The 16,501-nt window shown below is 38.0% G+C and overlaps 1 protein-coding gene across 2 annotated transcripts in view; it reads right to left on the bottom strand.

The window, feature by feature from the left end:
* Nucleotides 1–286: 286 nt before the first annotated feature.
* Nucleotides 287–16,501, bottom strand: part of MANEA (mannosidase endo-alpha) — a 40,857-nt gene continuing 24,642 nt past the window's right edge. For both annotated transcript variants that reach the window (XM_008150867.3, XM_054722204.1), the window contains exons 4-5: nt 5,117–5,193; nt 287–4,401 (exon numbers count right to left, since the gene is read on the bottom strand). In XM_008150867.3, coding sequence (XP_008149089.2) covers nt 3,738–4,401; nt 5,117–5,193 — 741 coding nt within the window. In that variant the 3' untranslated portion in view covers nt 287–3,737. The remainder of the gene's footprint in view (nt 4,402–5,116; nt 5,194–16,501) is intronic.

The raw sequence follows: 16,501 nt of genomic DNA, 5'->3' as shown, positions 1-16,501 counted from the left end.
TCAATTTTCTAAAGGATGTCAGAGCTAATATATAATTATGCCCAAAGGATAAAATAACAAAGCACCTCCCAACTTAAAAAAGAAAGTTTTTTTTTGTGTGTAACTCAGATGCACAGATTCCAAAAGCATGTACAATTAAAGATATCTACTTTGTAAATGCTACATATCTCAAATAGAGAATTATTGTGTGATGAATACTACCTTTTCATTTGTTGATCAGACATTAAAAAAAACACACACAACACTGCATAAATAGAAAGGAATACATTTTTTATCTAAGATATAACATATTTCATTTATGCTTTTATTAGATGAAAATTAACTACTCCATATAACAAAATAATCATCTTTTAATTACATACTCTTAAAACAAAAAAATGTTAACATGCAACTTATATAAATAAAAATAGCAGTTTTGACAGTACAGGTCCTTAAGGGGAGCAATGAAAGAAATATTTGGTTTCTGTAGTCAAAACAATTGGATTAAACCATAAAATAATTCAGTAGAATTCATGCATTGTATATATTACACTGCTTTTTCTTTTAACGGTTATTTTAGTTTATTGGATTAAAACCTATAGTTTTAAAATTAGAAATGATTCTTTACTCTTATTTACTTGTGATCGAAACTGTTACTAGTCAAATGGTAAAGGCAGCTGTAATGAATACCTGAGAGTTTGAAAGCATTCCTCCCTAATAATAACAAAACTATCAGAGATAATTCCCAATAACTTTTGTTTAAAAAAGGAGAAAAACATGATATTCATCCTATATAAAAGGGTAATATGCAAATCGACCAAACGGCTGAACAACCAGTCACTATGATGCGACCAGTCACTATGATGCGCACTGACAACCAGGGGCAGACGCTTAACGCAGGAGCTCCCCCTGGTGGTCAGTGTGCTCCCACAAGGGGAGCGCCACTCAGCCACAAGCCGGGCTGACAGCTCATGAGCACAGCGACTATGGTGGGAGCCTCTCCCGCCTCAGCGGCAGCACTAAGCTATCAGTTGGACATCCCCTGAGGGCTCCTGGACTGCTAAAGGGCACAGGCCAGGCTGAGGGACCCTCCCCCTAACCCCTGAGTGCATGAATATCGTGCACTGGGCCTCTAGTATAATTATAAAGTATTAACCTTTTGCACTCGGATGTCGAGTGTGACTCGACACGGTTAGCATTAGAATAAAGGAATCGAGAAAAAAGCAAGCAAGTGCAAAGGGTTAAACCACTATGTGATCAGATTCCAAAATTCTTCCCTCAATAACTTTCTGTAATGAAGTCAGAATCTGTCTTATCTTACTTTGAAAACTGACTGCTTGTTACTGGCTAGTAGGGTAATGTGTTGGGAACCACACGAAGGTCAGAGTTAAACTGTGCTGTAGTAGGTTACCTATTTCTGCCCTACGAGCAGGATAGGAAGTAGTGGTATCCGTGTTGAGGATATGCTGACCATGTTTATACACTCTCCCTTAATCTTAGAACTATTTTAAAAAATGTATTCCCTACCATAGTGAATTCAAATATACAATATAAGCAATGACAAAAATTCCTCTGTAGTAGCTATTTCTCTAACCAATATTTAATAAAACATGGAATGTTATAAAATATTATTAGTTATGACATAGAGTTTATATCCATTATATATAGTGGTTAACTGGATATAAGAAAAAATATCCACAGGTTATATCCATGAGTATTCCTATGAAGATGCTTGGTTATGTCATATAGTGATTTTTTTCTTGTGATTTCCTACAGAAAGTGGATTGTTACTATTATAGTAATTTCCTGTGGCCTGATCATTTTTTGAGAAATGGCAAATTCTAAGTTATAAAAATGTTCTTTTACTTCAAAATTGCTGGTTAAAAATAAAATTTCATCCTATGATGGACCATTTTATGATAAATTCCACTGCTAATTTGTTTGACTGTCTTTATACTTTAAAGATTTATATGCATTGTTTAATATTACCCTATTGCTTCTCTTTAATAAATAAGAAATAATATTCATGTAGTAACATATATTAGACTTTTTACTACAGTTCTAGTTATAAATATTAACTATAATAATAGAATATATTTTATTCTCTAGTTTTTAAAATAAGGAAATTCATTTTTAGCATACAGGTGTTTAATTTGTCATAATATGACAAACAATTGACCACAAGTATTTTACCTGATAGGAACCATGAAAGTATATATAATTGGAATACTATTAACAATAACTTTAAAATATTGTCTTTGAAACAAAATTATTATTTCCATCATTAAGTCTTAATCAAATGTAAAACTTCAGGAATGAATTTAACATATAAAGAAATTTTCATTTCTATGTCCCTAAAAAACTAAAATAAGCTAAGTAAATGTTCTCAATTACTTTTGGTAAAAGTAGCTTAATTTCATAAAAGGAGGCAATCTAAAAGTAGTATCAACTTTTTTCTTATCTAACAGTAGGTTTCCGATTAAACTGAAAAAAATAAAGACTAAAGTGTTATCTCTAAAAACGATAACATTTTGGACATTATATCTATCCTAAATATTAAAAGCCTAATATGCTGTCTGGTTGTCCAGTCGGTCATTCAACCAATCAAAGTGTAATATTCTAATGATATGCTAAGGCCGCTCAACCGCTCACTAGGACGTGCACTGATCATCAGGGGGCAGACAGTCGACTGGTTGACAGTCGCTATGACGTGCACTGACCACCAGGGGGAAGATGCTCCAACCAGTAGATTAGCTTGCTGCTGGGGTCTGGCTGATTGGGACTGAGCAAGATGGGCCAGACACACCCTGAAGCCCTCCCGTGGTCTCTCCCCAGCTGGGCAACCTCCTGCATCCCTCCCCAGCCCCGATGGTGCACTGCTGGGGTCCCTTGGACTGGCCTGCGCTCTCTCGCAACCCGGGACCCCCTCGGGGGATGTCGGAGAGCCGGTTTCAGTTCAATCCCACAGGCCAGGCTGAGGGACCCCACTGGTGCACAAATTCGTACACCAGGCCTCTAGTATATAATAAATGTGAAACAACTATGTTTTCTTAATTGAGAAGCAATCATTAACTTTTATAAAAAACTTTAACTTCTAAAATCTGGAATTCAGCATTATAAAGCAGAAACATTATACATGTAAAACATCTAGCAAGCTCTAGGTAACCAAAAATCTGCGAATGATAATACATATTGTGCTGCAGAAGGCAGGCCTTCCGAATGCAATATGGTTCACAGTAAGGTTTAAGATATATGATTTTATTTTTGTAAGAATTATTTATTATTAAAGAGTTATCCAGAATCTAAATACTAATACCATAAAGTTTATTGAATCATTGAAAAAACTTAAGAGATGAAACAAGTACATTAACAAATATACAATCCTATTTCTTTGGGCCCAGAATACAGTAGGATAGAAAGAACTATGTGCTAATTATTTTATGTAATAAGCATTTATCTATTGTAAAATAAAAAACTGCCATGAAAGCAGCATTTCAATTTTAGTCAGAAATTTAGCAGAAGATGGCACAGGGAATGTTTTTGCATAATTTTCTCTCAGGCATTTTCTCAGTACAGCATTGTGAACGATGTTATGGTAATACTGCTAAAAGTACAAATTAAAAAAGTACAAATTATTTGTTATAAAAGAAAATAGTAACAATGCATACTGATTTTGACAGTTTTCGTTCCGTCACTCAAACAATAGACATTTACTGAAATTAGGTGTTTTCTATAATTATGAAACATTAAATAGTGCATTAAGATGGAGAAACAGGCAGCTGGTGTTCTAAAGCGTAAGTCGCTCTTTCCTTACTGTATTTTTCAGACCACTTGCGAGTTAGTTCCAGGTAAAGACTTGGTCTATGAGGCCGGTAATCCAGGTACACTCTTTTACTGGTTCGTTTGGGCACAGCTTTTTCAATCTGAGTTCCTTCGTGCCACTCATTGAAAGATGTGATAGAAATTACACTAGGGTGCGCTTGGAGGGCCAAACTCAGAGCAGTTTCATAATACTTCCCATTGATTCGGTTCCGAGTGTTTTGAGTGTTCCATGGACGGATGCTGGTATCTATGTATCCTGGGCCCACACTTGGGATAAATAGTAGTTGGAAGTGATCACAAAATAATTTTATTTTAGCCCAATTCTCATATGATGAGCCATAAGTAAAGCCATTTGTGGCAAAATACGTATAAATTCCATTAAAACCACTTTGAAGGATATCATATTTATGCTTGTCTTCTACTAGAAGAGCAATAAACAATGCATCATAAGGAGAATTGCGAATGCTCTGAGACCCTGAGGTGGTTAACAGACTGGCCCATTGTTCAGGCTCTGTAACATAGGAATCATAGACATAAAACATAGGAAGAGAACTGCCGGTCTTAGTCTTGTACCTGTAAAAGGCCGGATGATTTCCGTATCTAGAATAAAACATAGGTAAAAGTGAAATGAACATTCACATTTTATTTGCCATAGATAATAATTATGTATGAAAATCAAGGTAATCAGAGTTTACACACATTGTTCACCTTCTTTGGGGAGTCAGTTATATAAGTGTAATTACTAAAAGTGCATTTTAATTTTATTCATTAGGAAAAGAAATACTAGATATTAAGACATTACTAAACAATAAATTCTTATATTGAGGTCTACAAATGATGATGAATGCCATGAAAAGTACATTTTCTATATGAATATATAGACTGCTTTTTTTTTGGTATCAATACTAATGGCCAACTGTTGCTGACAAGCTTTTTTGTCAGAGTATGGCATCTGTCAGACTATTATCAATAGTACTCATGAACAAAGTGAAACTGAATTATTAAATTCTTATAATCAGACTAAGTATAAATGAAAATATTAATGTTGGGTCTACTGTTATAAAAGCAGTTCACACTTCATAATCTGAACCTTCTTTTAAAAAGACAAAACTCTATATCCATAAGATTTAAAAACTTTTGTAATTTTAAAATGTCAGTATGAAGAAATCACAAATAGCCTAAAATATATGTAAAATACTAAAGAGAAATCTTTAATTATTCATATAGAAAGTGAACTGTAAGGAACCTCAAATGTTCCTCAAAATGATTTCAATATCCACTACAAAATTAATTTATAAACACAGTAGAAACTCACTTGTCTATAATGTATTTGACATTTCTGTACATGTTTTGAGCATCTCGATTTCTATATGGTTCAATGTGAAAAGCGACCTAAAACAAAAATATTGATTAAAGAAAAAATCATCTATGATGTAAATATAAAAGTATATCCTATGTTTTAAATTAATCCCATGATTTAATAACCTTAATTTAAAAAATGATGTTATTGAACATAGGAGTTACCAGAGAATTTTAATAATAATATTTACTAAGAGCTTTTTCTATTAAATAACATGCTAAGTATTTTATACATTTTACCTCAGTTAATTCTGACGATGTTATAAGGTAGTTACAATTACTATCTTCATTTTCTAAGGGAGGCAGATTTAAGAAAGGTTTTGTAACTAGTCACACCCAGCCAGCCAGAGGCATTGAGGGCAATCTGACTTCAGAGCCCAAATGTTCAACCACTGTGGAATACTTCTTCCTGTATGTTAATTCCTGATAAAGGAAAAATAGGGAGGGCTTGGCCAGGTAGTTCAGTTGGTTAGAGCATCATCCAAATACACCAATACTGTGGGTTGGATCCCAAGGTCAGGGCACATACAAGAATCAACCAATAAATGCTTAAGTAAGTAGAAAAACAAATCGGTTTCTCTTGTTCAAATCAATAAATAAAAATTTAAAGAAATAATAAATCGGGATATATTATATATTCAGACATAACTATTTTTTTAAGAAAGGTGCAAAAACAACAAAAAGAAACCCAAAGCAAGCAAACCATAGTCAAGAAAAATCTGGATTCTTTTTTTCAGATCTGATCATTATGTGTACACTTAAATGGAGTCAACAGCAAATACCTTTAAATGATAAATTCTTCTATGTAACTAAAGTAGAATTTTACAAAATAATGTATATTTAATTTATACTATTAATATTCACTTGTACTATAAAGGGCAATAATTTTCAGAATGCTCATTATTATTGACATGGTTTATAGATCTCTACTGTAATAGAAGCAGTAACCAAAAATATTTTTAAAATACTGTGCATAGAAGACTCCATTTTTTAAAAATTGAGGTAACATTAATAACATAAAAATTTCAGGTGTTCAACATTATAATTCAACATCTGTTATGTGATCCCCATAAAAATTCTAGTTTCCAATTTCACCACATATTTGACCCCACTTTGCCCTACCGTTACCCCCTCCCCCTCTGGTAACATCAATCTGTTGTCTGAATCTATGAGTTTTTGTTTTGTTTTTACATTTTGTTTTTCATCCTACATGACTGTAATCATATTCTTTGTCTTTTTCTCTGACTGATTTGACTTAGTATCATACTCTTGAGACTCACCCATGTCATCACCAATGGCAATATTCATCTTTTTTATGGCTGAGTAATATTCCACTGTGTATATTTACCTCACCTGTCGATACACACTTCTTTCATATCTTGGCTATTGTAAATAATATTGCAATGAACATAGGGGTACATATATCTTTTCAAATTAGTGTTTTCATTTCAGATGAATACCCAGAAGAGGAATTGCTGGATTATTTGGTAGTTCTACTCATTTTTTTAAAAACCTTCATACTGTTTGCCATAGTGGCTGCCCCAACTTACATTACCACCAGCAGTGTACCAGAGTTCCCTTTCCTCCACATCTTCTCCAATATTTATTTGTCTTTTTAGTTACAGCCCTTTTAACATGTGTTAGGTGACATCTCATTGTGGTTTTAATTTGCACTTTCCTAATTGGCGAAGTTGAACATCTCTTCATGTGCCTATTGGCCATCTGAATGTCTTCCCTGGAGAAGTGTCTATTCAGACCCTCTGCTCAATCTTTAATCTGTTTTGTTGTTGTGGTGCTGGTATGAGATTTTTATTTGGATATTAACCCCTTCTCCCATTTGATTGGTTGCTTTGTTGGCAGTTTCCTTAGCACAAAAGCTTTTCAGTTTGATGTAGTGCTATTTGTTTTTATTTCCCATGCCTTTGGAGTCAAATTCACACAAAAACATCACTAAAACTTATGTCCACTAAATTTAGTGCCTACTTTTCTTCTAGGTATTTTATTGTCTCAAGATCTTACATACAAGTCCATTTTAAGATAAATTTTGTGTATGGTGAAAGATAGTGTTCTAATTTCATTTTTTTGCACGTGGTTGTCCAGTTTTCCCAGTACCACTTATGGAAAAGACTTTCTCCATTGTATAGTCTTGTCCTCTTTGTTCCAAATTAGTTGTCCTTATATTTGTTGGTCTATTTCTCTGCTCTCAACTCTTTTCCATTAGTATATAGGTCTGTTTTTCTGCCAACACCATACTGTTTAAGTATAGAGCACTGTAGTATAGTTTGAAATTGGAGAGTGTGATGCCTCATTCTTTGTTTTTTTTTTTCTTCTGAGGATTGCTTTGGCTATTTAGGGTCTTTTGTTGTTCCATAAAAATTTTAGGGTATTTTGTTCGATTTCTGTAAAAAATGCCATTGGGATTTAATAGAGATTGCATGGAATCTGTAGATTGCTTTAGGAAATATGGGAATTTTAACAATGTTAGTCTATTCCTCCAATCCATGAATGGAGCCTATCTTTCCATTTTGGGACTTCTTCAGATTCTTTCAACAATGGTTTGTAGTGTTCAGTGTGCAGGTCTTACCTCTCCTGTGTTAAGTTTATTGCTAGGTATTTTTCTCTTTCAGATACTTTGTTGTTAGTATATGGAAATGCAACAGATTTTTGTATACTGATTTTGTACCTTGCAACATTACTGTATTCACTTACTATCCCTAATAGTCTTTTTGAGGTGAAGTCTTTAAGTTTTTCTCTATATAAAATCATGCCATATACAAATGGTGATGGTTTTACTTCTCTTCCCAATCTGGATGCCTTTTCTTTATTTTCCTTACATAATTGCTCTGTCTAGGACCGACAGTACTATGTTGAATAAAAGTGGTGAGAGTGGGCATCCTTGTCTTATTTGTGATCTTACAGAAAAAGCTCTCAATTTTTCATCACGAAGTATGTTAACTGTAGGTTTGTCATATATAGTCTTTATTATGCTATGGTACTTATATACCCACTGTATTCACAGTTTTTATCTTAAACTAGAGGCCCAGTGCACGAAATTCATGCACTGGGGGGGGGCGGTGTCCCTCAGCCCAGCCTACACCCTCTCCTATCTGGGACCCCTCAAGGGATGTCCAATGGCCTGTTTAGACCTGATCCCAGTGGATCGGGCCTAAACGGGCCGTCGGACATCCCTCTTACAATCCAGGACTGCTGGCTCCCAACTGCTCACCTGCCTGCCTTCCTGATTTCCCCTAACCGCTTCTGCCTGCCAGCCTGATCACCCCCTAACCACTCCCATGCCAGCCTGATTGATGTCCAACTGCTCCCCTGCCAGCCTGTTTGCCCCCAACTTCCCTCCTCTGCCGGCCTGGTCACCCCTAACTGCCCTCCTCTGCAGGGTTGATCGCCTCCAACTGCCCTCCCTTGCAGGCCTGGTCCCTCTCAATTGCCTTCCCTTGCAGGCCTGGTCCCTCCCAACTGCCCTCCCCTGCTGGCCATCTTGTGTCCACATGGGGGTAGGATCTTTGACCACATAGGGGCAGCTGTCTTGATCTTGTGTGTTGGAGTGATGGTCAATCTGCATATTACTCTTTTATTAGATAGGATGACACACCAAATCTATAGCTACATATGGAACAATTTCCTTTGACAAAAACAAACACCTAAAAACTGGTGGAGCAACTCCTTTATCTGCCAATCAAGAGGAAACCCACATTGGAGCAGGTAGGAAAGGCTGAGACAGAATCTCACAAACTCTTCCATGGAACAGTGACCCACAATTGACAGAAAAGTGGAAACCAGGAGCTTCTCCATGAGAAGCAAAGGGTTCATACCCAACATCAGGCAACCTAACTTTTAATACCAGCATCTGAGAGACAAGCACGAAGCATCTATATTTAATGACCAATGGGGCTGGTTACCAAGGGACTATGGTGAACTGAGAAATAGCTCTTAAAAGGGCTTATGCACAGGCTCAACTGCCCAGTGCAGAAGCAATCCTTGGAAAAGTACCCAGACTTTATGTGAGAAACAGGGTCCTGCTGGGATACTCTTGGAGAAAGGAGGCTGGTGGGCACCATCTTTCTGTGTGCCCTCTGTCTTGCTAAAGCTGCTGGGTGCTACCTTTTTTATTCTTCTTCCTTTTCTCTTTTTTAGGTGGATATTGTCTTCACAGTGGATCCAGCCAGTAGTACTCCAAAGTGATAATATCTCGCAGATAGGATCTTCTATACAGGTCTGGTGCCCTGTGTTTCGTGGCTACCGCCCAGGGCTATTACCCCTGATCGCCTGGCTCTAGAGGCCAGAGAGGTGGTGTTCTTGGGTCCCATGGGACTGTAGCAATCTTGTTAGACTACCACTCCCAGGGCATTGCAACAGCTAGATGAGTAAGGAACATCCCCAGTGTTTCTGAGAAAGAGGCCCATTTGCTTGTTCAGAAGATCTGGCCTGATGGGTACACATATATAAGGCTACTGCGGTGCTCTCAGGGAACAGAGGACAATGACTGCATTCACACAAGCTCACCATTATCTTCCAGAACAGAGCTTATATTCTCCGCTGGTGGCCTGATTTTTGCAGCTGTTACCAGTGGATACATCTACGTCACCTGGCTCTAGGGGCCAGCTGACTTCTGCAGTGGGTCCCACAGGACTGTAACACATGAAGAGTCTTAAACAGCTACTACCCCTAGGGCACAACAGAGCCAGAGGCTCAGCATTTCTGTGAAAGAGGCCTATTACCTTATCATCACAGCTGTAAGCTGAGAAACAGGCATCTCATTTAACACACATCTACGAGTGACTGAAAACCTTCCCTGAGATGTTAGAGGCCAGGAATTACCTTCACACTCCCTCTGCCACATTCCAGAGCACCAGCATCTCTTGGAGGGTAAGTTCTTACATGTGTCTGGTGACCTGGATTTGTGGCTACAGTCCAGGGGATAATCCTTAATTGCCTGGCTCTGGTAGCCAAGGGGGCTTGTGTTCCTGGGTACCAAGGGAATATGACAATTAGAGAGACAGGTCTTGGCAGGCTACCACCAGGCACTACAGAGACAGAAGACTGAAACATATCCCTGTCCTTACTTGTGAAACAGGCCTACTTGCCTGGGACAAGCCTGGCACACATGTAGGGGCTACAGAAATGCTCTCAGGAAATGCATATCGGTGCTCTCTCTCTACCCCACTATAGCTTACCAGTACTTCTCAGAAAGGAGCTTACACTTGACTAAAACACCAATTTTTAAGACAGCCACTCAGGGGACACCTCTAAATAGCCTGGCTCTAGTGGCTGATGGGGCTTACACTTTTGGTCCCACAGAATACATATATTTGCATTCTTCAAAAGCTGCTGCCCAAGGGTCTGGCTTACAAAAGCCTGAATCTAGGTGTTGAGACACTCTCCTATAAGGAATCAACTGGTCTTTGCACATCCAGAACTATTATGGATTATTAAAAATAAAATAGACTGCTTAGATCAGTGGTCAGCAAACTCATTAGTCAACAGAGCCAAATATCAACAGTACAACAACTGAAATTTCTCTTGAGAGCCAAATTTTTTAAACTTCTTCTAACACCACTTCTTCAAAATAGACTCGCCCAGGCCGTGGTATTTTGTGGAAGAGCCACACTCAAGGGGCCAAAGAGCCGCATGTGGCTCACAAGCCGCAGTTTGCCGACCACGGGCTTAGATAATCAAAAAAGGTTTTAGCCTGGCCTGCATGGCTCAGTGGTTGAACATCGACCTATGAATCAGGAGGCTGCAGTTCGATTCCCAGTCAGGACACATGCCTGGGTTACAGGCTCCATCCCCAGTGTGGAGCTTGTAGGAGGCAGCCGATTGATGATTCTCTCTCATCGCTGATGTTTTTATCTCCCCCTTCCTCTCTGAAATCAATTAGAAAAAAGGTTTTAAAAGGTTTTAGAGACAACCAAGGTCTAGATCACGGTGAGTGATAAGGTTAATCTCCTAAACCAGGGGTAGGGAACCTTTTTTCTGCCAAGAGCCATTTAGGTATTTATAACATCACTTCACAGCCCATATAAAATTATCAACGTAGAAATTAGCCTGCCATATTTCGTCAAACATTTAATTAACTCACCCCTAATGCCTTGACAGGGCCGGACGTTCCCCACCACTGTCCTAAACAAAGTAAAACCCTCAAGACTGGGAGAGATGGCTGTTTCATCTTATGCAAAGAAACAAACACAGAGTTAAGCAATCAAAGAAATACAGAAATATGCACCAGATAAAGATAAAATCTTGGGGAGGTACTAATGAAGAGTTCAAATTAATGACCATAAAGTTGCTTATAAACAAGGCTTGGGAGAAGAATGAGTGGTCACAGTGAGAACTTCAATAAAGTGAAGAAAAATATAAGAAAGTACCAAACATAGATAGCTAAAGAATACAATAAGTAAACTGAGAAATGTACTAGAGGTTTCACTAGAAGACAGAATTAGTAAGCGTAAAGACAGGCCAGAAAAAGTCACCACCCCCCCCCCCCCCCCCCCCCCCCCCGTAAGAGTAACAGGAATGAAAAGAAGGTGAAGCTAGATTAAGAAACTTATCTAAAAAATCAAGCTGACTAGAATTTGCATTGCAAGAGTTCCAGGAAAAAAAAGAGAGAGGAGCTGCAAACTTCCCTAACCTGGGAAGAAAACACTTCCAGATCAAAAAAGCCGAGGGTTCCAAATGAAATGAACCCAAAGAGACCCACAGCAAGACATATCAATTAAAAAGTCAGACAAGAAGATAATTTTAAAAGCAGTAAGAAGAAAAACAACTTGATATACAGAAGGGAATTTATACAATTTTCAGCAGAAACTCTGCAGACCAGAAGGGAGTGATATAACATATTCAAAGTGCTGAAAGAAAAACAAAAAACACTTTCCAAACAAGAATACTCAGCCTAGCAAATATATCATTCAGAATTGAAGGAGAAATAAGTTTTCCAGACAAGCTAATGGAATACAGCACTACAAAACCAACCTTACAAGGAAAAGTTAGACTTTAAGCTGAAAAGAAAGGGGGCTAAATAATAAAACATCTGAAAGTATAAATTTTACTGGGAAAGGTAAATATATAATAAAGGAATTTCATTACTTATAATATTGATAAAAAGATTGCAAGACAAAGGCAGTAAGAACAACTAAAATAGCTACTTTAGGGTATACAAGATAAAACGATGTGAAATATGACAACCATGCAAATTGGAAGGGAAGTATTAAGACTGTTATTTGCAGATGGCATAAACTATATATAGTAAAAACACTAAGGATTCCACCAAATAACTATTAGAACTAATAAATTAATCCATTACAGTGGCAGAAAACAAAATAAAAAATGCAATCGATTGCTTAATATTATCCACCAAAGATTATCAGAAAGATAAATTAACATTTACAATTGAATTAAGTAATTAAAATACCTAAGAATAAATTTATCCAAGGAGGTGAAAAACCTATTACTCAAAAAATAAGACACTTAAAAAAATTGAAGGTACAAATAAATCAAACCATATACCATGCTCATGGATAGGAACAATTAACATCATTAAAATGCCCATACTACCCAAAGCAATCTATAAATTTAACTCAAAGTCTATCAAAATACTAATGACGTTTTTCACAAACCTATAACCATCTTAAAAAGCCACGAACAATAAAAGCTATCTTGAGAAAAAAGAACACAGTTGGAAGTTCACACTATTTGATATCTAACTACACTACAAGGCTATATTAATCAAAACAACATGGCACCGGTTTAAAAACAGATACAAAGATCAATGGAACAGAATAGAAAGCCCAGAAATAAACCCTTACCAAAAGATCAATCTATGACAAAGGAGGCAAGAATATGCAGTGGGGTAAAGCCAGTCTCTTCAATAAAGGATGCTAAAAAAACTGAACAGAAACATATAAAAAAAATTTAAAAAAGACCACATTTGGACTCCACACACAAGAAATAAACTAAAAGTAGATTAAAGTTTTAAATCTTAGATCTGAAACCATAAAACAAACAGAAGAAAACACAGGCAATAAACTCTTTGACATTGCTTTTAGTAATACTTTTTTGGATATGTCTCCTTGGGCAAGGCAAAGGAAAAAATATACAAATGAGAAACCATTAAACTAAAAGGTTTTGCATAACAAAAGAAACCATCAATAAGACAACCTACTCAATGGAGTAAGCTATTCACCAATAATATTACCTGATAAGGGTTTAATATCCAAAATATATAAGGAACTCATACAACTTAATACTAAGAAGATAAAAAATGCAATTAAAAAATGGGCATAGGACCTGAAGAGACATTTCTCTAAGGAGGACATACACATGGCCAATTGACATATGAAAAGATGTTCAACATCACCAATCAGGGAAATGCAAATTAAAGCCACAATGAGATATCACCTCACACCTGTCAGAATGACTGTCATCAATAAATCAACATATAACAAGTATTGATGACAATGTCGATTACAGGGAACCATTTAATTTGTAAGATGTATAAGATGATAAATGTGTTGTTCTAAACTGCCGAGTTTTGGGGTAATTTGTAATGCAGCAATAGGAAACGAGAAACGTTTTCCACATGAATAGTTCAAAATAATTGTTTTAAGATGTTCAACAAGGTGAGGAGAACAATTCATGAACACAGAGAGAATTTCAATAAACAGAAAATATAAGAAAGTATCAAACACAAATGATGGAGTTAAAGAAAATAATTGTACTGAAATATACAATGGGGGGGAGGGGCGTTCAGTGGCAGACTAGAAAAAGCAGGAGACTCAATGAACTCAATGACAAGGCAGTGGTACTCATCCAATCAGCAGCAAAAGAAAAATGAAAATGAGAGAACTTAAGGGACTTGTGGGACAATATCAAAAAAGCCCAATATTTGCATTATAGGGATCTCTAAATAAAAGGGGTAGAAAACTTCCCTAATATGCGGAAGAACAGGCATCTAGTCCAGAAATCCCAGAGAGTTCCAAATAAAATGTACTGAAAGAGACTCCTAAGGTACATTATAGTCAAAAGTTAAAGAAATCTTAAAAGAAGCAAAAGAAAAAAAATGGTATGTTATGTTCAAGGGAACCCCTATAATATCAACAGATTTTTCAACAGAAATATAGGCTAGAAAGGAGTGGCACAATATATTTAAAGCACTTTTTAAAAGAAAATTTACAAACTAGAATACTCTCTGTAGCAAAGTTATCCTTCAGAACTAAATGAGATTTTTCCATAAAAGTAAAAGTTAGAGAAGTTCATGATCAACCAGCCTTTCAAAAAAAATGTTAAAGGGACTTCCTTAGCTTAAAGAAAAAGGAGCTAATTTGTAATAGAAAAACATAAAAGTATAAATCTCACTGCTTAAAATATATATTAAAATTCAGAAAAATCTAATGTAAAAGTGATGAATTAATCACTTACAAAGCTAGTATTAAAGCAGAAATAGTAAAAATAACTACAATAATTTGTTATGGGAAACGTAAAAACATGTAAATGTACAACTTCAGAATGCATTCAAATTTATCAACAAAACACAGTAATACAAATATAAGTTGTTATATGGAAGTCTTATGATAACAAGTAAAAACCTATAGTATATACACATAAAATAAAGAGAAAAAATATAAGCCTACTTCTATAGAAAATCATAAAGGGAAGAAAACAAGAAAAGCAAAGGAATTACAAAAAAGCTATAAAGCAAATCAACAAATGAAAATAAAATAGGATTCCACACCGTCTCCTATCTGCCTACTCCAGGACTGCTGTGAGGATCAAATGAGATGAGGCACGGGAAAATGCTTCACAGACATTTGGTTAAAGTGTAAATGTTTCCACCTGGCTATAAAGCAAGTCGTGTTCCTGGGGTGAAGAAAGTGCAAGGAGGTTACTAGTCGCTAGGGAGAGGAAGCTGGACGTTGCTACATGACATCATTACCCAGCGCCCACAGCGACCATTTCTGGGCTGGCCATGGGTCTCGGCAGCATCAGTTGCAATTTGTTGGGTGGGGTCTGTGTCTCACCAGTGTGCTTCATGGCAACTCCTGGGTTGTCTGCCCCCTGGTGGTCAGTGTGTGTCATAGCAACACTTAGCATATAGCATATAGCCTTTTATACACTAGTACTAGGGGCCTGGTGCACGAAATTCGTGCACTGGGGGGGGGGTCGGGGGTCCCTCTCACATACTGGGAGCCCTCAGGGGATGTCCTACTGACGGCTTAGGCCTGCGCCCCATGAGTACTGGGCCTAAGCCGCAGTCTGGCCTCCCTTTGTGGGAGGCAACCGGGCTGATCAGGGGAAGGCACCAGCCCCATCACCCCGCTGCTGCAGACACTGCCAGTCACCACAGCCACCAAGGTGTTTTTATCAACACGGACTCCAGTCCCTTCACCAAGAAAAAAATGGCAACTTTCTTTAGGCTTTTTCAAGATGTGTCTTTCACAGGATATGCATTTCTTTATTTTTTATCCTCACTGAGGATATGTTTCCATTGACTTTTAGAGAATGTGGAAGAGAAAGGGAAAGACAGAGAGAAACATCAAAGTGAGAGGAACACTTTGATTGGTTGCCTCCTGCATGAGCCCTGATCTGGGCCCCGGACAGGGAGGAGCCTGCAACCTAGGTACATGCCCTTGATCAGAATCGAACTCAGACCCTGCTGTCTGCAGGCCCAGGCATTATCCCCTGAGTCAAACCGGCTAGGGCAGAGTATGACATTTCTTAGCCTTCCAGCAGCGGACCTTCATTTTTTTCTCCAGAAGTGTGGTGGAAAAACCCTAGATCACCTTTTTGGATTCTTATTACCCAAGTTACTAAGAATATTACCAGTGGCATACAGGAAGCTTAGCCAGTGTGCAGTCAGAAAAGGTGTTTCCTCTATAGTTCACACCAATGGAGGGCTGGGCCCTGCCCTGGCCTAAAGCCTCTGGCCGAAGCTTTAGGTCTGGGCAGGCCCCTCCAGCTCCCTCTGATCACCGGCTCAGCCCTGCCCAGGCCTGCTCAGACCGAAAGCCTCTGGGGCAGGAGCGGAAACCCAGCTCCCTGTGATCAATTGCAGAGGGTCCCCTCCTGCCCAGGCCGAAGCAACCCCCAGCTCCCTGCGATCGATTGCAGGGGGTCTGCTCTGGCACCAGGCCAAAAGCCTCCACCGGTGGCTTTCGGCCTGGGGCCGGAGCAGACTCCCAGCTCCCTGTCATCAATCGCAGGGGGTCCGCTCATGCACCAGGCCAAAGCAGACTCCCAGCTCCCTGTCATCAATCACAGGGGGTCCGCTTGTGCACCAGGCCGAAAGCCTCCGCCGGAGGCTTTTTCGGCCTGGGGCCAGAGCAGACAC

This window comes from Eptesicus fuscus, chromosome 10 (genome assembly GCF_027574615.1).
Source record: "Eptesicus fuscus isolate TK198812 chromosome 10, DD_ASM_mEF_20220401, whole genome shotgun sequence".
NCBI classification, from domain to species: Eukaryota; Metazoa; Chordata; class Mammalia; order Chiroptera; family Vespertilionidae; genus Eptesicus; species Eptesicus fuscus.
Note: the sequence above shows the minus strand (reverse complement) of the source record. Positions and strands in the feature narration are given on the sequence as shown.